This window comes from Ranitomeya variabilis, chromosome 4 (genome assembly GCF_051348905.1).
Source record: "Ranitomeya variabilis isolate aRanVar5 chromosome 4, aRanVar5.hap1, whole genome shotgun sequence".
Lineage (NCBI taxonomy): Eukaryota > Metazoa > Chordata > Amphibia > Anura > Dendrobatidae > Ranitomeya > Ranitomeya variabilis.
In genome coordinates, this window is record NC_135235.1 from 488212531 (window position 1) to 488236814 (window position 24284).

At 39.3% G+C, this 24284-nt stretch overlaps 1 protein-coding gene and 1 long non-coding RNA gene across 6 annotated transcripts in view; one reads left to right on the forward strand and one right to left on the reverse strand.

The window, feature by feature from the left end:
* Positions 1–2070, reverse strand: part of LOC143765355 (uncharacterized) — a 44207-nt gene extending 42137 nt beyond the window's left edge. The window contains exon 1 of the long non-coding RNA XR_013213374.1: positions 1994–2070. This is a non-coding gene — a long non-coding RNA (uncharacterized LOC143765355). The remainder of the gene's footprint in view (positions 1–1993) is intronic.
* Positions 1–23971, forward strand: part of TOX2 (TOX high mobility group box family member 2) — a 131350-nt gene extending 107379 nt beyond the window's left edge. For all 5 annotated transcript variants that reach the window (XM_077251934.1, XM_077251935.1, XM_077251938.1 and 2 more), the window contains 6 exons: positions 8213–8452; positions 10997–11224; positions 18740–18820; positions 19289–19684; positions 20169–20299; positions 22993–23971. In XM_077251934.1, coding sequence (XP_077108049.1) covers positions 8213–8452; positions 10997–11224; positions 18740–18820; positions 19289–19684; positions 20169–20299; positions 22993–23029 — 1113 coding nt within the window. In that variant the 3' untranslated portion in view covers positions 23030–23971. The remainder of the gene's footprint in view (positions 1–8212; positions 8453–10996; positions 11225–18739; positions 18821–19288; positions 19685–20168; positions 20300–22992) is intronic.
* Positions 23972–24284: the final 313 nt, after the last annotated feature.

Sequence of the window (24284 nt, forward strand, 5' to 3'; positions counted from 1 at the left end):
AATATTACCACTGTGACCCCCACACAGTATATTTCCTCTACAGGTCAACAACACAGTATGATGCCCTCACACCTCTCCCCACACACAGTATGATACCTCCACTGCTACACACAGTATGATGCTCCCACTGTTGCCTCACACAATATGATGCCACCACAGTTTCCCCTCACAGTGTGATAGACCTCACAGTCCCCTACACAAAGAGTGATGCCCCCACACAAAATAATTATGTCCCCACAGCCTACAACACAGTAGGCCCTCACAGTTTACCCCATATACTGACTTACCCTAAAAAAACCTACTTGCCTCGACCCGTTCCCCCAGCAGATTTGATCTAGTGACGTCTTGTACCTGCTGCTCTGAGACCAAAGGCTCAATCACACATCCTTGTCTCCAGTACAGTGGTGACAGTTTTCACACGTACCGGAGACACTGACACTCATATACCAATTCAAGTAAATGGGTCTGTTCACATGTCAGTGTCCGTGGGCAAAACACGCTGACATGTAAGTTTTTTAACGTCAGCACGGGCCGCAAATCATCCTGCACACAGAGAACACACATGGATGTCATCCATGTGACAAGCACCGGTGCCAGGGACGAAACGGTGCAGTAAGCGCTGTTCCACGGCACCGGGTGCTGAAGATGCTCTCATCATTTTCTCCTGCTCTGCTGGCAATCAGTGCGAGCAGGGGAGAATGATGAGAGTTGTATTCAAGAGATAACAATGACAGCAGGCGGCTGATGGGACTATTACCCCATCATCATTCACCTGCTGCAGCCAATAGCAGTGACATCAGGAGCAGCTGGTGAGAGTATTCCTCACCCGCCACCTGCGCTGTGAATAAATAAGTATCGGTAAATGAAAAAACCCGGCGTGAGTTCCCTTCTATTTTCTATAACCATCCAGACAAAACTCAGCGGTCAGGTTCAGAAAGGCTAGTTATCAAGAATAGAGGGTTCCCCATGCTGTTTTTTTAATTATTTAAATAATTTAAAAAAGCTCCCCCCCATTTTTGACAACCAGCCTTGCTAAAGCAGACAGCTGGGGGCTGGAATTCTCAGGCTGGTAAGGGGCCATTGATATAGGCCCCAGGCTAAAATTAGCAGGCCACAACTTCCCAGAAAAGGTGCATCTATTAGATGCGACAGTCCTGGCGCCTTGCCCGGCTCTTCCCACTTGCACTGTAGCAGTGGTAGTGGGGTTTATATTTGTGGGGTTGATGTAATCTTTGTATTGTCAGGTGACATCAAGCCCACGGCTTAGTAATGGAGAAGCGTCTATAAGACACCTATCCATTACTAATCCTATAGTTATATGGTACATAAAGACACAGCCAGAATAAAGTCCTTCATTAGCAATAAAACAAAACACAGTTTTCCATGTTTTAGATTCCTTTACAATCATTTGAGGACGTAGCACTGAAACCATAAAACAAGTTATGTGCAATTGCAAGTGCAACGATGAAGAAAGAAAGCGAGAGAAAGAATGGATTGGATTGCTGATGTATAAGTAGATGTAGAAGTGGGTTGGCCATTGCAGTGCAACTTGTTATGTGTGTCTTCCCATAGTCTAGCAAGTTATGCACAAAACTTACAGTAAAAGGACAAATACAGCTCTGCTGCACATATACAGTCAGTGTCATTACATTTTCTCACTGAATTTCCACTTATTGATTCATTCTGCAAATACCACAAAGAATTGCATTGACCGCACAGATCATATTACAGCGTGTTAAGGCAAAACTTGTGAATCTCATTATTTTCTGTGCAAACAAGCCAGATATGAGAAAACAGTGGCATTAACTGGCCATGTATGTGGCAGACCTCTGTTATTTTATTCGCTTAAGACAATACGCATATAGGCGCCTGCAATTTTAGGTGACTTTTCATAATTAGCGATATGTGTACACATTTTATGACTTTCGTCACTCAATTTTTAACAGTTTTCTGTTCTGCTGGCTCTATCTTTTATTTTCCAATTGTTACTGACCTCCTGGGTTGACATGAGTTGCTGTGAAATATTCCATTCTCAGCAAACAGAGAAGAGGAGATCTTGCACTCTTGTCCCTATATAGCATGTGTTAAGAAATAAGAGACAACATGGAGTATTTATATCGCAGTACTGAGCAGTGTGGTTGTGAATCCAGCACTGTGGTAAGATAAAGACTTACTAGAAATCTGCAGCAGACTCTGTCTCGCTGTCTGTTTTACTCTGCCCCGCCTCTTTCAATAGGCAGCTGTAAGCTGATCCCTCAGTGTCTGTCTTATTTTGATTAAAACAGATTTTAGCTGTTTTACCGAGTGAATGATGATTTCAGGAGACAAAAGGTGAAACAGAAGTGTCTCATACAGTAGTTGAAGAAAGAGGAACATTTCTCTGAATAGATAGATATATTATAGCATTTCTTATTTGTGCTTGTACTATTTATTTTTTTAGGAAACTGTGTTGGCCAGTGACTAGTGATGAGCGAGTGTGCTCGTTACTCGAGTTTTCTGAGCATGCTCAGGTGTTCTCCGAGTATTTTGGCGTGCTCGGAGATTTAGATTGTGTCACCGAAGCTGCATGATTTGCGGCTGCTAGACAGCCTGAATACATGTGGGGATTCCCTAACAAACAGGCAATCCCTGCATGTGTTCAGGATGTCTAGCAGCCCCAAATCATGCCGCTGCGGGGACACAAACTAAATCTCCGAGCACGCCCAAGATACTCGGAGAACACCCGAGCATGCTTGGAATACCCGAATAACGAGCACACTCGCTCATCACTTCCAGTGACCATTCAAGTATTTTTATCATATCGTCACATGACTTTATTATGACCTGGGTATTACAGTATTAATCTACCAGTTTATGTTTGCGATTCTAGAGGTCAATTTGTGACATACGTGAATACAAAAATTATATGTTTCTTCATGTTTCTGATTCTTTGTGGTCAAATGGTTTGGGGTGAACCATAAGTCCTTAGGTTAGTCTTTGCCCGTTTTAATGGGTAGTAAGATCCTGCACAGGGATTTTCTCAACATGCGGTGTGATGTTAGCAAACATATTGAAAATATACTTGAGTTATGTAGGGTTTTTAGGAGTGTGGAGGCGCTAAGCAGCCCCTGAAATGGGCCGCATCCTCTAGGAGACCCACTGTTATTACTATAGTGGATCTGTAATTACAGTATATAGTGACTACAGATTATACAGGTCAAACAATATGGCATCATTACTTGTGCCATGTCCTGGGTCTGCGCAGCTGCCCCTCTAAACCTGGGTCATGGTGTCCTTTATCAGGCCTCGACAGCAGGCACCAGCCTTAACCCAGCTAATGTAATCATTCTCCGTCCTGGAAATCATGCATCTCATGAATGGAGGAACAAGTCCCTGCTTGCCTCACAGTGTTGTCCTGCTGTTCCCCTGATATTCCCACTTCTAATAAGCCGATCAGAGCGAGCAAAGGCGCTTCTGTTATTTTAACGGATAAATTAGTTTGACTCTTAACTCAATAATTAAAACTGTTATGGCTTCAAGCCTGCAGAGATAATGTACCATTATTATGGTCGTTTGTTTCAATTAAATGCTTGCTGGTTTAACAATAGCAGCTGGGCACCTGTGTGTAAGCAGACATTACTCTGCACACAGAGACAGCTCCGGCTTCTACGCAAGAAATCTCTATTACACCGGGAACTTGGAGAGGGAGACTTTGTTATAAAAATTGCTACATACAAGCCGCTCATGGCGAGACGAATTAACGTTGCAGTTCAATGAGATTGTGAATTGGAGATTTCAATCAATTTTAGTCCATACAAGTATTTCCATCAAGAAGGCTTCGTATCTGTCATTCCTATAAATTAAGGATTAAATAACTTAGAAGAAAAAATATTCTAATTTCCAGGAAATATGAAGATCATTGACCATACAATTGACTTAGGGTTGGGTTGACAGTTAAAGGGAATCTGTCACTCCCTGGGACGTATATGACCTATTAATATGGGCATACAGGTGAAAGAAATATTACATTAGCCCTACCTGTCTGCCTCATATTAAAGGTCTTGTTGCTGAGAAATGTTATATTCTGTCTTTATGTTAATGATTTCTTCCAGGATTCGGGGCGTGCGGTGCTGTAATAAATCCCTTCCTCCTGTCTCCATTATAATCCTTACCCCCCTCCCATCAGCGTAAGTTAAGGCCCGGTAATCCCGCGCCCTGCACTCAGAAATACATACCCCATCCTCCATTCTATGGGCACGGCATTCAGTAATCTTCTGCACAGGCTGGGTCTCTGTGTCCTCCAGTGTGTGCCCCGATAATATGCTCTCCCCCCTTCCTCCCTGCACAGTCATCACTAGGAACCATGTGTACATGGCGATGACTATGCAGGAAGAGGGAAGAGCCTTATCAGCGCACACACCGGAGGTTACTGGAGCGGAAGTCACCTGCTGAGAAGATCCCTGAATGCAGTGCCCACCCTCGAGGGTGAGGTATGTATTGTGGAGGGAGTGCAGGGTGCAGGATTACCGGGCCTTAACTTACGCTGATGGGACAGGGTAAGTATTATAATGAAGACAGGAGGAAGGGATTTCTTCCAGGCACCGCAACCCCCAGAACCTGGAAGAAATCATTAACATAAAGACATAATATAACATTTCACAGCAACAAGATCATTAATATGAGGCAGACAGGTAGGACTATGTAACATTTCTATTACCTGTATGGCCATATTAATAGGTCATATACATCCCGGGGGTGACAGGTTCCGTTTCATGAGACCTTATCAAAGACTTGGACATCCAGTCACATCTATTGACTGGTTAAAGTCATAGAAAAGCTCTTTAATTACTCATCAGCATGATTGGTCACTGCCACATGATAGATTTATGATGGCCACTTCACAGAGGCTACCATGGACAGTAAAGAAAGCTAAAGTGAACCAAGACTTCTGCTGAATTTGGACTACCATATGCTACCACCTTGCACTAGCATGGACAAAGAATACATAGGTGTATATTTACTTCAAGGGAATCTGTTACCAGGTTTTTGCCACTTAATCTGAGAGCAGCATAATGCAGAGTCAGAGACCTTGATTCCAGCATTGTGTCACTTAATGGGCTACTTGATATAGTTTAGATCACAGTTTTATTAGCAGGAGATTATCACTGGAGGACTAGTAAAGCTGCTGCTATGTAGTCCTCTGTATAACCCCGCACCATTATTGATTCTAAACTTTCATGCACAGTGCTCACAGAAAGCTGTTAAACAGTGGTGTGAACAGGGTTATACAGAGCTCAGCATTAGACTAGGAAATCTGCAGCAGATATAACAGTGATTTTATCAAAACTGCAGCAAGCAGCCCTTTAAGTGATACATCACTGGAATCAAGGTCTCTACCCTTCGTGCCGCTCTCACATGGGGTAACAAAAACATGTTGACAGATTCACTGTAAGAATGGCATCCTAGTAAAAGAAAAAATACACTGGTGTAAAATGCACAGGGCTCCTAACAAATTTGTCATCTCTTAATACACTTTTTTGATGTATTTTCTGAAAGCTTCAAATAGTCAAATAGCAAGATATAAAAAAAGTTAAGTTCATTCTGGGAAATTAGAAACAAACTAAACAGAATATTGTGAAAGAATAACTAAAATCTTTTTTATATTTCATTATCTTCCAGGCATTGCAAAGTTCTGAATTTTGTGTAAAAAAAAAATAGTTCATACGTTTCATATTTAGATTATTTCTCTTCTAAACAGTATGATGGAGAACCTCTCTAATAGTGAACACATAGCAGGTCCCTAAATAATGCAAGCGACCTGTTATAACATTATGTCATTTGTAAGAACAGAAGTGTGAACATAACCTAATAAAGTATATTCTAACAATTCTGAACTTTGTAGTTCTTGGCACATAGTTAAATGCAAAAAAGACAATTTAGTTATTCTATAACCATAAGGAGCATTAAAGATAGTAAAAAAAATAAGAATTGCTCACTGCAGATAAACTAATTAGTGACATTGTTCTTGAGAGAATCTTTCCTTTTTTGAGGTATGAATTCATTTAGAGGAGTTCAACAAAAGCCACAATTTTGCTCTTTTTGACTTTTTGTTAAAGTTTTATTAATGTTTTTACTCACTGATAAAAATATCATACTTGATAGTTGTGCAGTAATAAACACGATGTATCCAAGAATGTCTAGGTTTCCATGGGTATAGCTATAGGAGGTATAGAGGTAGCCATTGTACTAGGGATACAAAATCCCACCGGCACTGGAATGGGTTTTTCCAAGACCTTATCTATCCTCATGAAAGGTCATCAATATCAGATTAGTAGGGTCCGACTCCTGATCCCGACACCTCTACTTCTCAGCTGATTAGAGTGAGCTTGTGGTCACTTCTCACAGAGCTGTGTCACCTCTGGTTCTCTATGGCACCTTAAATCAACTGAGAAGTAGGCGTCCAGGAGCATACTGAAATCGAAGATCTAACGTAAAGATAGGACATCAGTGTTAGAATCCTGGAAAATCCATTTAATTAAGCAACAGTAATATTAATTGCCCTTCGTAGCTGGAGTCCCTGTTATAGATTTTGGTGGTTGGTGATTGGAAGGTCTCAATAAAGAACCGTAAAGAAGAAAATGGGCCCATTGGGACTCCATGTACGACCATACCGGGCTCATATATATATATATATGTATCACCAATCACAATAGATTATGGAAGGGGTAAAATTGTCATAATGTCCAGATATCTCAGCTAAAGTCTACAGCCAGAAGACATGGTAGCATCTCCTACACCATGCTGTCATTTAATGATAGTTTAGACCATCCCCCCCGTTAATGACACTAATCAGCGGGATTGTGTATGATTCCCTCTCTTCACATCACTTTGTGGCTCAATCAAGCTGCTAATGAGTTGTTAATTGATAATTAAAGACATGATTCCACAGCACAGGCAGTATGTGAGATGATAGAGATGGATTACGTCAGTAAGTGGCATTTAGCAGAACTTTATATACGATGTGTAAACTTAAAGTAAATATCATTAGCAGGAATTAGGACAAGACTTAATAGTTTTGCCGATAACTTGCCCAATGTGTAATTCCTTCAAAATAGAAAGACGAGATAAAATAATATAGTGATTATGTTTGTAAAGAACTTTGGAAATTAATCACACTATATATGTGAGTAAAATAAATAAATATGTAAATAAAATTTCATATATAATAATTGATTATTAAAACTAAACAAATATATATATATATATATATATATATATATATATATATATATATATATATATATATATATATATATATCAAAACGACAAATAAAATCCACAAGTTGGTTCTAAAATCAGTCCTGTCACTGGATTAGACAAAATGGCTTCCAAATATTTGTTAGAATTCGAATACCCCAGTCCCTATATCACTGTCTCTACGCCTTTCTCTAGTCCACATTGGGGCAGTTCAACAGGAGCCATAAAGATGGTGATTTAATGTATAAATAAAATGGGGTCCCATTTACCTAGGAATAAGTATACTGAGCCAAGTGGTCCTACACCGCTGTGTATATGTGACTTACCTGGATCATTCTATAGTGTATATATTACACTGTGGACAATTCATAGAAAACACTGACTTCTCCATAACTGTAGTGTAATTATAGAAATACCAGAGGTATGTATGCACTGTAATCCCCATACTGGATTGTGGAGCTGTTTATCTTTGCCCAATAGGGTGACAGACTGTCTGCTAAAGCACATAGCCTCCATCTTGGCATCTGCATACTTTATAGTAATATCCCTACGTTATCTTGTACAAATCATCCACTGATGACTGCTCTGATGTCTATTTCATATTTGCATCACTCATTATTACCACTGTACACACTGGTATATTGTATGTTCCAGTCCCCGCGGTTGCATGTCTTGCCACTGTTTGTTAGGCAATCCCTGCATGTGTTGCTGCTGTCGAACAGCCGTGAGATATGCAACCGCGGGGACTAGAACTGTAGTTGTGAAAACAAATCACTATTATATCTGCAGGAGATAATAATAATATAATAATAATAATGGTTAACATTGATAGCAATGAAAATGCTCTCAATTGTACTGTACAATGAAGAAAATGATGAGAATGATGATATCTTAGCAGGCAAACAGGTACATTTCTATTTTGGTTGTTTTTTTATTTTTTCATATTGCTCATATTTTTGTCATTTCTACCCATCAGATACAGGAGCTGGTCCACTCTGAAGGATCCTCTTATGATCCCAATCATCAAGTTTCCTTGATAAACCGGTCTGGAATGCTCCCCAGTCACATGAGTGCACTCAGCCAATCACAGCTTATCTCCCAAATGGGAATGAGGAGTGGAGTTACTCACGGATCACCTTCTCCACCTGGTAGTAAATCGGCTACACCCTCACCATCGAGCTCCACCCAGGAGGAGGACACAGACTCCCACTATAAGGTAAGCAGTGAACATATAGTTTCTAGTAGTGTAAAAATAGACAGAATTTAACTATCAACTTTATATATATATATATATATATATATATATATATATATATATATACAGTACAGACCAAAAGTTTGGACACACCTTCTCATTTAAAGATTTTTCTGTATTTTCACTACTATGAGAATTGTAAATTCACACTGAAGGCATCAAAGCTATGAATTAACACCTGTGGAATTATATACTTAACGAAAAAGTGTGAAACAACTGAAATTATGTCTTATATTCTAGGTTCTTCAAAGTAGCCACCTTTTGCTCTGATGACTGCTTTGCACACTCTTGGCATTCTCTTGATGAGCTTCAAGAGGTAGTCACCGGGAATGGTTTTCACTTCGCAGGTGTGCCCTGTCAGGTTTAATAAGTGGGATTTCTTGCCTTATAAATGGGGTTGGGACCATCAGTTGTGTTGTGCAGAAGTCTGGTAGATACACAGCTGATAGTCCTACTGAATAAACTGTTAGAATTTGTATTATGGCAAGAAAAAAGCAGATAAGTAAAGAAAAACAAGTGGCCATCATTACTTTAAGAAATGAAGGTCAGTCAGTCCGAAAAATTTGGAAAACTTTGAAAGTGTCCCCAAGTGCAGTGGCAAAAACCATCAAGCACTACAAAGAAACTGGCTCACATGAGGACCGCCCCAGGAAAGGAAGACCAAGAGTCACCCCTGCTTCTGAGGATAAGTTTATCCGAGTCACCAGCCTCAGAAATCGCAGGTTAACAGCATCTCAGATTAGAGACCAGGTCAATGCCACACAGAGTTCTAGCAGCAGACACATCTCTACAACAACTGTTAAGAGGAGACTTTGTGCAGCAGGCCTTCATGGTAAAATAGCTGCTAGGAAACCACTGCTAAGGACAGGCAACAAGCAGAAGAGACTTGTTTGGGCTAAAGAACACAAGGAATGGACATTAGATCAGTAGAAATCTGTGCTTTGGTCTGATGAGTCCAAATTTGAGATCTTTGGTTCCAACCACTGTGTCTTTGTGCGACGCAGAAAAGGTGAACGGATGGGCTCTACATGCCTGGTTCCCACCGTGAAGCATGGAGGAGGAGGTGTGATGGTGTGGGGGTGCTTTGCTGGTGACACTGCTGTGGATTTATTCAAAATTGAAGGTATACTGAACCAGCATGGCTACCACAGCATCTTGCAGAGGCATGCTATTCCATCTGGTTTGCGTTTAGTTGGACCATCATTTATTTTTCAACAGGACAATGACCCCAAACACACCCCCAGGCTGTGTAAGGGCTATTTGACCAAGAAGGAGAGTGATGTGGTGCTACGCCAGATGACCTGGCCTCCACAGTCACCAGACCTGGACCCAATCGAGATGGTTTGGGGTGAGCTGGACCGCAGAATGAAGGCAAAAGGGCCAACAAGTGCTAAACATCTCTGGGAACTCCTTCATGATTGTTGGAAAACCATTCCCGGTGACTACCTCTTGAAGCTCATTAAGAGAATGCCAAGAGTGTGCAAAGCAGTCATCAAAGCAAAAGGTGGCTACTTTGAAGAACCTAGAATATAAGACATAATTTCAGTTGTTTCACAGTTTTTTGCTAAGTATATAATTCCACATGTGTTAGTTCATAGTTTTGATGCCTTCAGTGTGAATGTACAATTTTCATAGTCATGAAAATACAGAAAAATCTTTAAATGAGAAGGTGTGTCCAAACTTTTGGTCTGTACTGTATATATATATGTATATATATATACATATATATATATAGCGAGTACACACACACACACATATATATATATATATATACCGTATATATTACATACAGTGTATATATACAAGGTATAATTAATCCTGTGCAACTAATCAGCCATTAGTTCTACACATTTAAAATTATTTAAGTGTTACAAAAATGGTGTTATTTGGCTAGTTCCAATTTGTATTTAGTCTTGTATTGAAGAGGTAGTCTCACGAAGCACCATTCCAACATTTTTGGGGTGTTTATTTTCGGCGCTAGAGTGGTGCTACTAACCTAAGGTTCCTGACCCTAGTTTTCTACTACCATGCCACGTCTTCACTATTTATTGGCACCACTCCGGTCCCATGGTTCCATCTTGTGACCGCAAATTCAGAGTCAGAAGTAACAACAGTCACAAGCTGAGAATGTGCCACTCATAGATTTACATTAAAAGGGACTTCTGGCTCACCCAGCAAACAACTGGAGTGATCCTGCTGATCACAACCGGAGCGGTCCTGATAGAAGGTGAGTATAGACGCTGGTGAGTAAGGCAGGGAACTTAGATTAGAAGCACCACTCCAGATCTACAATAAAAGAAACCTTTGCTGTATTAGTGCTTTAAAAAGAGCAAAGAATCACTTATATGATGTTGATTTGCACAAACAGAATATACAGCATATTTTTAGGCATTCTCATGGTGAAACAATCTATTTTATTCATAGAAATTCAGTTTTTCATGTATACAGACCTCCACTCTCAGCAGCTAGAAAGCCACAATGGAACAACAATGTGTCTGTTTGCAGGTTGCTGGAGAGAAACGACCTTCTGCTGATCTGGGTAAAAAGCCGAAAAACCAGAAGAAAAAGAAGAAGAAGGATCCAAATGAGCCCCAGAAACCTGTGTCGGCCTATGCCCTATTTTTTAGGGACACACAAGCAGCTATCAAAGGACAGAACCCCAATGCCACATTTGGAGATGTGTCCAAAATTGTTGCTTCTATGTGGGACAGCCTGGGCGAAGAGCAAAAACAAGTGAGTGTTCTTTTCCTAGATGATTGCAGTTTCTCTTAAGATAAAATGTTATTGATGAGTACATTTTTATGAGATTTAATCCCTTCAGCAACGGCCGATTTTTCATTTTCTTCTTCCATGAGGCACAACTTTTTTATTGTTCTGCCGACATATGAGGGCTTGAATTTTTGGGGAGAAGTTTTATTTTTGAATGACACCATTCATTTTACACACATCATGTACTGAAAATGTCAGAAACATGATTATTTAAGGGAGTCTGATTACAGCAATACCAAACTTCTAAGAATGTTCAAAAATGCTGAAATTTGTAAAAAAAAAAAAGTTATTGGGCTGCCATTTTCTGAGACCCATATCTTTATTCCTTTTATATCGATAGAGCTGTATGATGGCTTGTTTTTTGTATGCCAAACTGTAGATTTCATTCCTACTTTTTGGGGCTACATATGACATATTGATCATTTGTAATCCAGGGAAATCCAGTTACTGAAAAAAAAAAACATTTGTTTTTGGAGTTTATCGTATGTTTTAAAACATCTTATATATTGATAGACCGGACGGTTAAGGATGCAGGGATACCAATTATGTTATTATTAATATTTTTTATTTCTTTATTTTACAACTGGGAAAAGCTGGATGATATAAACTTTTATATTTTTTTATATTTTTAAATACTTTTTTTCTTGACTTTTTACCTTATTTTTTATTCCCCCTAAGAGATTTTAACCTGTGAGCTTTTGATAGCTTATACTATATACTGCAATATCGCAGTATTGGAGCATATAGTATATATCACAGTCTCCTTTGAAGCTCAGCCCATAGCTAAGCTTCTGAGGATTACCAAGATGGTGGCGACTGAGGCCTTCAGCGGACACCTAACTACTATGACAACTCATCCTTTCCACATGATCGTATATCGGGGGCACCAGCCAGCATGCTCATTGGTTATCATGTTATTTAAATGCCACTGTTAGTGATTGACAGCTGCATTTAAATAGTTAAACAGCAGTAATTGCAGTGGTACAGGCAGAGGCTTAATCAGGTCTGCATAATAGATTAAACCAAATTGATAAATAGAATGTAAGATCCTATGACTGAAGAGGTTAAAAGGAAGCTATCATCACAAAATGACTTATTTCTTAAATCAAGGTTTTTTTTATATTTTTGGCATTTTTTTTACATATAACAATCAGGTTTTACAGGTAAAAAAATTATATCTTGCAATTTTCAAAAAATACGGCCACTGGGGCATTTCTAAACTCTAACTTCCTGTTGTTTCAGGAAACAACACATGTATGTAGTCACAGTGATCGGCTCCCGGCCATGTCTTTTGTACTGAAATGTCTAATGAGCCTATGCTAAGGTTATAGTTAAGGGAAGGGGAGCAGGGTCAGCTATGACATCGCCTTTTGTGATTGGTGTATCTTTTGTTATTAGCTGTGTATAGTAGTGTCATTACAATCCTGCCTCTTATAATATGGAGTGTTGCGGAAAACATTTCCTAAAAGGTCAGGAAGCACGAATCTTAAAAGTGTGAAAATTGTAAGATTCTCAACCCCTTCTTGACATGGTTATTTTCCGATTTTTTTTTTTTTTTAGTTTTTTCCTCCCCTTCTTTCAAGAGCCATAACTTTTTCATTTTTCCATCCATATAGTTGTTTGAGGACATTTTTTTGCGGGACAAGTTGTGTTGAATTTGCAAGAGAAGTGCAATTCCACAATTGTCGTTTGGGTCTCTAGGTCTGTACAAGTACACAGATGCCAAACATGTGTAGGGTTTTTTTCTATTTAGATGGTGAAAACAATTCTGAAACTTGTAATTAAAAAAAAGTGTGCTTATGTCTCTACTTTCCAAGTTCCATAACATTTTTATTTTTCAGGATATAATGCTGGGTGAGAGCTTATTTTTTTTGCTGTTTTTACTAATACCATTTTATTTTAGGGTTTTCATAGCCTCTTAGTGCATTTCATTGCAATGTTGCAGCTGCCAAAAAATGTAATTCTGGCGCTTTCATTTCTATTCTTGTTACGCCGTTTACCCATCAAATTAATTAATTTTATATTTTGATAGATCGGACTTTTACTAATGCAGCGATACCAAATGTGTATTTTTTAATGTCTTTATGTTTAAAGGGGCAAAAGGGGAGGGATTTGAACTTTTATATTGTTTTTTATTTTTTCTATAACTTTAAAAACCTTTTTGTTCTTCACTTTTTACTGTATTTGTTAGTCGCCTTAGAGGACCTGAAACTGCGATGGCCTGATCGCTTGTGCTATACATAGCAGGGCATCATCAACATTGCAAATTTAATTTAAAAAAAAGATGCATGCAGCACAAAAACTCATTTATACAATAAGTCATTTTCTAGTGATAGCTTCCCTTTCAAATAGAACATACACATGTACAGAATAATGGGCAGTTGTTTTTTCTACTTTGCTGTTTACTGATCCTCTGCTCTGTAGCATCATTGTTGTACCTTCATAGCTGCGATTCCTACAGGACTCTATGGACAGATGTGGTTACCGTTGGCACAGATCGTGCATTTCATGCTTAAAAGGTTAACATAAGACGAAGAGCTCATAGGATTATTGCCGCACACTCCACAAGAGAACGTGCGGTGAATAGCAGCACAGTCACAATACCTCATTTCAGAGAAATGTAATGATAGATCTCAAAACTGGATTAAACACTTGTCCGAGCCGTGAGGAGAGATTGCCTTTAGAATTGGCTCTATGCCGTATGAGACGCTGCAGGAGTAGCCTTCAATTCTAAGAAAGAAGTAAGATTTACTTACTTTACAGTGGTGAGGACTTGTGCAGGGATTTCTGCCATTCTGTAGGACGATGCAATGACTGCGCCAACGCTCTTGAAGACGTAATCGCTTGTTATGAATCTAGATATATTGAGTTCTTGTTTCTTCATGTTTTCTTCTGTAGTATGAGACCATGTTCACACGTTGAATATTTGATTAGTTTTTATTATACTTTTCCTCTGATTGTTCCACTCCTGGTTTTGGCTTAAATACTGACCAAAGATTCAGCGTGTGTATGTAGCCTTATGCTACGTTCCCATAATGAGTTTTTGATGATTTTTTCACCCTACCTATTTTTGAAAAAATGCAAGTAACCCATTTTACTTAAAGGGTGAAGAAATGATGCTGAAAATCTGCAGCAAGGGTGGTTTGCATGTTAATGACCGGGCCAATTTTTACAATTCTGACCACTGTCAAGAGGTTATAACTCTGGAACGCTTCAACGGATCCCAGTGATTCTGACACTGTTTTCTCGTGACATATTGTACTTCATGATAGCTGTAAAATGTATATGATATGACTTGCGTTTATGCGTAAAAAAACCCAGAAATTTGGCAAAAAATTTGAAAATGTCGCTATTTTCCAAATTTGAATTTTCATGCCCTTAAATTACACAGATATGTCACATAAAATACTTAATAAGTACCATTTCCGACATGTTTACTTTACATCAGCACAATTTTGGAACCAAACTTTTTTTTTTGTTAGGGAGTTATAATGGTTAAAAGTTGACCAGCGATTTCTCAATTTTACAATACAAATTTTTTCGGGACCACATCACATTTGAAGTCACTTTGAGAGGTCTATATGATAGAAAATATCCAAAAGTGACAACATTCTAAAAACTGCACCCCTCAAGGTGCTCAAAACCACATTCAACTTATTAACCCTTCTAGTGCTTCACAGGAATTTTTGGAATGTTTACAAAAAATTGAACAAAGTTTGACTTTTCAATGCAAAATTGTCTGGAATTGAGATTGGATGCCATATCGCGTTTGGATAGCACCTGTTGTGTCTAAACAGTGGAAACCGCCCACAAGTGACACCATTTTGGAAAGTAGATCCCCTGAGGAACTTATCTAGATGTGTGGTGAGCACTTTGAGCGCCCAAGTGCTTCACAGAAGTTTAAAATGTAGAGCCCAATTTTTTATTTTCCCATGGGTAAAACGAAAATTTGGACCCTAAAAGTTGTCGTGCAATTTGTCCTGAGTATGCTGATACCCCATATGTGGGGATAATCCACTGTTTTGGCGCATGGCAGAGCTCGGAAGGGAAGGAGCGCCATTTGACTTTTCAATGCGAAATTGTCTGGAATTGAGATCAGACGCCATGTCACGTTTGGAGAACCCCTGATGTGCATAAAGAGTAGAAACCCCCCAATTCTAACTCCAACCCTAACGCCAACACACCCCTAACCCTAATCCCAACCATAACTAACCACAAACCTAACCTTAACACACCCCTAACCCTGATCCCAACCCTAACCATAACCCTAACCACAAACCTAACCCTAACACACCCCTAACCCTAATCCCAACCCTAACCCTAATCGTAACCCTATCCCTAACTTTAGCCTCAACCCTAACCCTAACTTTAACCCCAGCCCTAACCCTAACTTTAGCCCCAACCCTAACCTTAACCCCAACCCTAACCCTAACCTTAACTCTAATGGGAAAATGGAAATAAATACATTTTTTTATTTTATTATTTTTCCCTAATTAAGGGGGTGATAAGGGGGCGTTTGAATTACTATTTATAGCGGGTTTGTAAAGTGGGTTTTTATGTTTGGCAGCTGTCACACACTAAAAAAACGCTTTTTATTGCAAAAAATAGTTTTTGCATCACCACATTTTGAGAGCTATAATTTTTCCTTATTTTGGCCTACAGAGTCATGTGAGGTCTTGTTTTTTGTGGGATGAGTTGACGTTTTTATTGGTACCATTTTAGGGCACATGACATTTTTTGATCGCTTTTTATTCCGATTTTTGGAAGGCAGAATGAACAAAAATCAGCAATTCATGAATTTTTTTTGGGGGGGCGTTTACACCGTTCTGCGTGTGGTAAAATTGATAAAGCAGTTTTATTCTTCCGGTTAGTATGATGACAGCGATACCTCATTTATATCATTTTTTATCTTTTGGCGCTTTTATACAATAAAACCTATTTTATATAAAAAATAATTATTTTTGCATTCCTTTATTCTAAGAGCTATAACTTTTTTATTTTTCTGATGATGGAGTTTTTTGGCTTCTTGTTCTTTGCGTGACAAGATGACGTTTTCAGCGTTGCCATGCTTATTTATGTCCGTCTTTTTGATCGCATGTTATTCCACTTTTTGTTTGGCGGTATGATGATAAAGCATTGTTTTTTTGCTTGTTTTTTTTAATTGTGTTCACTGAAGGGGTTAACTAGTGGAACAGTTTTATAGGTCAGGTCGTTACGGACCCGGCGATACCAAATATGTGTATTTTTATTGTTTAGATTTTTTTTATTCAAATATTTATTTAATGATAGAATAAATATTGTTTTTTTATTATTATTTTTTAAAATATTTTTTACAATAATTAAAAAAAATAAATTTATTCTTAGTTTTACACTTTGTCCTACTGTGGGACAATCATTTTGTGCAGACTGATCGCTTCTACAGCATGAAAATCTGCATGCTATAGAACTGTCAGCGCTGCAGCTTCTGTACACTAACTTTAGAGACTTCCTGACATGCACTGCACATGACAGGAAATCTCTCAGCTCTAGAGACTCGGATGTCATCATGACGATATCGGGTCTTCATGTCAGTGATCGGTATCCAAAGGTAGAGGGGCTGTCAGCCCCTGTGCAGGCTCCAGAATGCTGCGATCATGTTTGATCGCAGTGTTTTGGGTGTTAAAGTGCCGGGAGCGTCCGAGACCGCTCCTGACACTTAGTGCCGGGTGTCAGCTGTGACAATCCGCTGACACTCGGCCCCGATCGGCCGCTCACCACCCATGTGCGTGGCCGATTGGCTATGCTGTGCTATCCTATCCATGGTCAGACTGGCTCAGCCCACATGGACAGGATAGTACGTCGGATGTCAGAAAGGGGTTAAAGGGAATCTGTCAGCAGATATTTGATATGGAGTCAGAGAGCTGCATTATATAGAGAAAGAGAGGCAGATTCCAGGGATGTGTCATTTACTAGACTGCTTGGAACAGTTTTGATAGAATTCCTGTTTTCTCTGCTGTAGATGTAGCAGTGCTCAGAAAGCTGAGCCCTGATTTTGTAAGTTTGCCCACTGATAAAGACATGAACAGTCTATAATTTTAAGGTAGGTTAATTTTAACAGTGAGAGATAGAATATCAAAAATAAAATCCAGAAAATCACATTGTATAAATTATATAAATGCACTTGCACTCTACAGTGAGAAATAAGTATTTGATCCCTCTGACAAACAAGACTTAATACTTGGTGGCAAAACCCTTGTTGGCAAGCACAGCAGTCAGATGTTTTTTGCAGTTGATGATGAGGTTTGTGCACATGTAATAAAGCAGTGATGGGGCATGCTCTCTGATGCTGCGTTCAAAGTCAGAGAGGCCACGTTCTCTGCTCCGCTATTTCCATCAGTCCCATAGATTTAGACTGGAGTAGCAGTGCACATAAAAATGGGGGGTTCAGGACCCCCATCTTGTGATCATGTCCCACTGGTGAGATCCCCAGCAATAAGACACTTATTATTAATATGTTGTATTTATAACTTGATTTGGGTAAAACTCATGTAGGTATAAAATTAGTGGAAAGTAATAATAATCCGGATGATTTTAATCCCACAGTCCTGCCTTTACTATAAGTAAACAGCCACACACATCAGATTTGCTGCAGAAAAACAAATCTGCTACAAAAAAACCCCAAACTATATACCTCTGAAAGGAAATGTTTTATTGTCAAGCGTGAGAATTTTTGCAAGCACCATTTTAATAAATGGGACAGTTGCAGAAACTTCTGCAACATATTGGCAGAGGAAGAATAATGTCTAATACAGAAAATGTGTTCATCCTATGAATTTGTTGGTCCATGAATATTCTTTGTATATAGATGGTGAGATTCGTTCAGGTGTTATGTTGGCCTACCCTGTAAGAAATCAAGTGGGTTCCCCATTGCTTTCCGATATTAAGCGGTTTTTCATTTTCAGGTATCCTGTAAAATAGATGAAATAACAAGCAGGACAGGTACTCGCCCTACTTGGATCCAGTGATTGGCTCGCCACAGCTGCTCAAGTGTCTATGCTTCGGCTGCAACGGAGACATCACATTAACAGCGCTCATCCCCACTGTAGCCATTCACTGGGCTCAGCGGATGCGCCAAGGTAGACAGTAGGAGCCACCACACTCAGTGATCTCCATTGGACCTGGGGTAGACGGCACAAGCTGCTGACCTAAGTAATTGGCTACATTGGGGATGCGTGTCGTTGACGTGATGCCAAAACTTCAAGACCCAAGCAGCAGTGGGGAGCCAGCGCTGGACCTGGGGAGGGCGGGTGCCTGATAAGTTTGTTATTTTTGTTATTTTACAGCATTTGGGGTCCCTTTTTCTGAAAGTGAAAAAACCCTTTAATGAAAGCATCTGGATTTAACCCATGTAATGCCAATAGGAACCAGACTAAAATGACTCCACCCAAGGCAGGAGTGCATCTAAGACACATCCTAATGGCTGATTGTGTTTTTTTGCAGGCCTACAAGAGAAAGACCGAGGCAGCCAAGAAGGAATATTTGAAGGCCCTTGCAGCCTACAGAGCAAGTCTGGTTTCCAAGGTAACAGACTGAAATAATATTAATGTCGGTCCCCAGGGAAGTCCCCCAATAACTTGCATTATTTAGAAGCAAACACTATGTTCCAGTTCAATATCACAGACTCTACTTGGCGTATAAACATTACAATAATTATATTACACACTTATTTGTAGCGTTTGTAAGGCATGAGGTACATTCTGTTTGCACTGTAATGAGAATGTTTTCATATTTGACATTTATACCACTGTTATATTATTTATGGCGGTCGATGTTTGCTTCTTATACACAAAGTACAGAATAATCCACATTGTTTCTTCTTATACATTGGACAAAGGTGAACTTTATGCATAAAACCCAATGCAAAAATCAATTGAACATATTACTTACAATAATCTATAAAATTGAAGATGTTATATTCCATACATGAGCCCTATATGTGTGTATTTATTGAACATACATTTGAATTTTTTATTACTTTTATTATCCTAGAGCTACACTGACCAAGGAGAGACGAAAAACTCCCAGCCCAGTCAACCCTCCAAAATGATTCTCCCAAAGCAGTCTATGTATAATCTGCCTCCACAATCTTCATCCCCATATCCAGGCCTGGCTTCATTTCTGTCCCCAGCAGACCTGCCAAGTTACCGCAGTCATCCTCACCCAAGTCTCTCCCGAAGCCTCAATGCCAAATCTATGTTGCCCAGCATCAGTGCCTCACCTCCACCACCTTTTCAGATAAGCCCTCCCCTCCACCAGCACTTGCGCCACCCCTCCAGCTCCCTTCTTAATCAATCCCTCAATATGCAGCAAGTACCACAGCCACCCATCCTTCCCCCATCCATTGGACTACAGTCACCTATGAGTTCATCTCCCACAGGTCAACAGGTAAGGAAGTTAATGTCTGAATTTTTTTTAAAATTTTTTAATGCATGAAGGTTTTTCATGGTCAACTATGCCTGTCTTTCTCTGCCTGTGAATTATACTCCTACTTATTGTACCTTAAGCTAATTTTTATAAGGTTCTCCATCCATTGGTTCTGACCTCATGTGTCTCTGAGCTCTCATTGGGCATTTCCAGTGGTCCTTCACAATGTGTTAGAGGAATCAGGGAGAGTAACATATCTATTAGTAGGTCATATGTTTTTCTCTTTTAATTACAAATTTGGCTCAATATATATGGCTATATAAAAATTGGCTGGTGTGCTAACAAAGTTTGGTACATATGCCCTAGAAGTTCCATTTCTTTGTACCACTTTAATAATCCACCTGAAGGTTTGCAATTAGTCTGTCTTCTTCCTTACTTTTTTTGTCAATGGACCTGAAATCTGCCAACTCTAACTTTTGCGTTTGTTTTTAACTCTTATCTTTAGGACTTCTCACATCTCCCATCAGAATTTCCTAGCAATGTTGGCCCACGATCCCCAGCTTCCTCCAATCCCCCTGGAAGCACAGAGTGGGACAATGAGTTTTCCAGCAGAGAGTGTGGGATCAACCACTGCAGGTGAGTACATCTAAGCGCACAAAGGCCAACCTGTGTCCAAAGAGTTCAAAAAATTCTGAGTTGACCTGATTGGTATAATAAGCAATTAGTTCACTCTTTCTAAATTGATTGAACACTAGTGTTGACTTCTTATTGGGAAATTTAGACTATCGCAATACCAGTATAGAAGAACTTTACTTCATTATAAAATTTTACTTTCAGTTAAAAATATAAATATATTTTTCATATTAAGCTTGTTAGGTGCTTTTCTTCATAGTCTGTGATGTTCTACCTGTCTGTTTCATTGAAACATGGTTGACATTGAATACAATGGACATCATTCAGATGACCCATGGATAATATCCAAGTTTATTTTGTTTGAGGTTTTTCTTTACAGATTTATTAATTTGAGTTGGTGATTTTGGTCAGAAAATTGAATCAAAATCAGAAATGTTTCCAAAGGTTTCCCCATAGACAATAGACTATTATTGGTATGTTTTCTATCCATGATAGATCATGGAGGGGAGGGAGAGCAGGGGAAGACATAATAAATGTGCTAGTCAGTGGAAGATTTCTGGAGAAAAAAATACTGCTGTCGAACAAAGACCTCTGATGACTGCATCCCAAACTGAAGGGAGGTGAACAGATTGAACTAGACTTTCCTTTAGTAAGGATATAAGTTTCAGTTTGCTGCCAAAGTCCTTTATCTAATTACATTGGCAATGCAGAGTAGATGAGTACCTTCTTGGCACATCCAGCACCAAAGGCGCATGTCCGACCAGCCCCCCAGCTACACATCGGGACCCAGGGCTGCATTGTCTACATGGAGGTGACTTGTAGACAGCATCATTTTTTAAACAAAAGCATTAAAAAGCAAATGTAGTATTAAAGGAATATTGCCAATTAATCAAGACATAACTTGCTGATCACTGTGGGTCCAGCAGATCTTATGATCAGGGCTTTAGAACAATGACAATGGGTCTTTGATGCCCTATCCTGAGGTGCGCATGCTCGGCCTCTGCTTCCTTCACTGTCTATGGCACTGTCTAGTATGGTGCACAATTATTTCCAGCATTCCCTTAGACAACGAATAGCGAGGAGGCCATACATGTGCACCTCTACTCCATTCAGGACTGAGCTGCAAATCTTGGTTCCTGGAGTTCCAGAGCCCCGATCTCATAATAATATCATAATAATCTTTATTTATATAGTGCCAACATATTTCGCAGCACTTTACAATTAAGCGGGGACATATACAGACAAATTCAATACAAGTTAAGACAATTTAATCAGTGACATTAGGAGTGAGGTCCCTGCTCGCAAGCTTACAATCTACAAGGAAATGGGGGACACAATAGGTGAAAAGTGCTTGTTATTTCAGGTCTGGCAATTATAATACATAGGGATTTTCATACAAAGCTGCATGATCCGGTCATCAGCCCGTGTGTTTAAGTGCAATAGTCAAGTATCAAGTGCAGTTATCGTGTCCATGGAGGGTGTGGAGACAGATGGATAGTAGGGTGCAGATTAAGAATAATATTTGGAAGGAGGGAACAGGGCAAAGTTAGTTTACTGAGTAGTTGATGTGGTAGGCTTGTTTGAAGAGATGGGTTTTTAAAGCTCGCTTGAATAGGTCGGGGCTAGGTATCAGTCTGATCGTCTGGGGAAGTGCATTCCAGAGAGCTGGCGCAGCACGAGAAAAGTTTTGTAGACGGAGGTGTGAGGTTCGGATTACAGGGGATGTTAGCCTTAGGTCATTTGTAGAACGGAGGGCACGTGTAGGGCGATAGACAGAGATGAGAGAGGAGATATAAGGCGGTGCCGAACTGTGGAGGGCTTTGTGGGTGAGAGAGATGAGTTTATACTGGACCCTGTAGCGAATGAGTAGCCAGTGTAATGACTGGCACAAGATGGAGGCATCGGTGAAGCGGTTGGACAGAAATATGACCCTGGCTGCCGCATTCAAGATGGATTGGAGAGGAGAAAGTTTGGTAAGAGGGAGACCGATCAGAAGAGAGTTGCAGTAGTCCAGACGAGAATGAATAAGAGCGACAGTAAGAGTCTTAGCAGTTTCAACGGTGAGAAAAGGTCGGATTCTGGAGATATTTTTAAGATGCAGGTGACAAGAGCGAGTGAGTGATCGGATATAGGGAGTAAAGGAAAGATCGGTGTCGACCCGATCAGCGGGCATGCTGCTTGGGAGTTATGGTTGAATCCTCCAGGGTAATTTCGATGTTGGGAAGAGTGAGGTTAGTAGAAGGGAGAAACACAAGAAGTTCCGTTTTGGAGAGATTTAGTTTCAGATAGAGGGAGGACATGATGTTAGAGACAGCAGTCAGACAATCCTTGGTATTTTGAATTAGGGTAGGGGTCATGACATCTCATGATCGATGAGGGTGCCATCTGTCACACCCCCAGCAATCAGCAAGTTAGTCCTCATTTTTTTGGATAGGGGATAAATAGACTTTTTGGCAATAATCATTTTACACAATACCAACAAAAATGTAATCCCAGAGTACCCCTTAAGCTTTGGTAGATAATAGGGCAAGGAAAGGTTTGACATTTTGCATGTGTTACACCACATTGTAAAAGAGAGACAAACTTAAAGCTGAAAATGATGTTGAAAATGTTTTTTTCTCCGTAAACACACTTAGATGGCAATGACTAAACTGTAAAACCAATATCTAAAACCAGACTCTCTTGCTTCCTTTAAGTACTCTGCCAGGAGACAAGTCTCTCTACCTCACCTAAAACCACAAGCAAACTTGTAAATGAAGGCTGAAGGAATGGACATTTCGGAGAGTCTACAGCACTGGACATCTAGAACAAGGATGGCACAGTCACCAAGAAAAGCAAACTTAAGTGGTCTGTTCTTAGCAAGCTTTAAAGAATTGGCTTGGTTTGCAGAAATAAACTTGGTGAAGGCAAGAAACCAAGCTCCCATAACTTCTAAAGAACAAAAGAGACACCTCTTGTGGCCACCATATTTGCTATGGAAAGCATGGGGATGAGTTCATCCGGGCATATAAAATATGTAAAGAAGAGGTTTGTTAATATTGTATATTTGAAAATGACCCCACCCCCCGACCAAAACCAAACAATACTTCTTATAAGTGGGAAAACAACAAATACCTACATGAAATGTGCAAATATACAAACAAAAATCATGGAAATGTGATAAAAAAAAAAATAAAAGTATGAAAAATATAATTTGTTGAATAGTTGTAAGTAGATTTATCATGTGGTTTAGGACTGTGCTCAAGACATCTTTACAATTTTCTTTGTGTATAGAAATAAAGGAGTAGCTTACTTTATAGTAAAAGCATTTTATATTAATTGTAGCACATTTTTTAGTTATACATAGGATGTGTAAAATACTGCCAAATTTTTGTTCTTTTTCTTTCTTTTTTTTAATTTTTTTTAATTTTTACAGTATGAAAATAATTTCTATCTGTGCGGAGTCATGAACTTATTCTATTTTGTTTTTCAGTTATAATTTCACCTTATTCTAAATTGTTGACAATAATTTTATTTATGAGAAGAAAAAGATACAGAGCGGATTTCTGATTTAATAATAAAACTGCTTTTTTATGTTTCGATCTGCGCTGAATTCATGTGCAGTCAGAATATTCATTTTGTTTCACAACTGCTTATTTGACTTTTCTTTTTAATAAAAACATTTGAAAAATGGGAATGAAATTGCGTTTGTCTCTGTTTCTTTAAGTAACAATGTATTATGAGATCTAATGTTTATGGGTTGACAACTTTTTACAGAAAATCTATGTGACCATCCTTATAGGCTGATTTGTAGATACCAGCAAAATCGGATTGTCCCACCAAATTACCAGAGGATTCCCCAGTGGACTCAGGCTCCAATTAAAAAATGGGTTCTTAAAGGCAATCTGTCAGCAGATTTTTTCTATATAATCTGATAGCAGCATAATATAGGGCAAGAGAGCCTGATACCAGGGGTATATGGCTTACTGGATTGCTGAGTGCAGTTTCG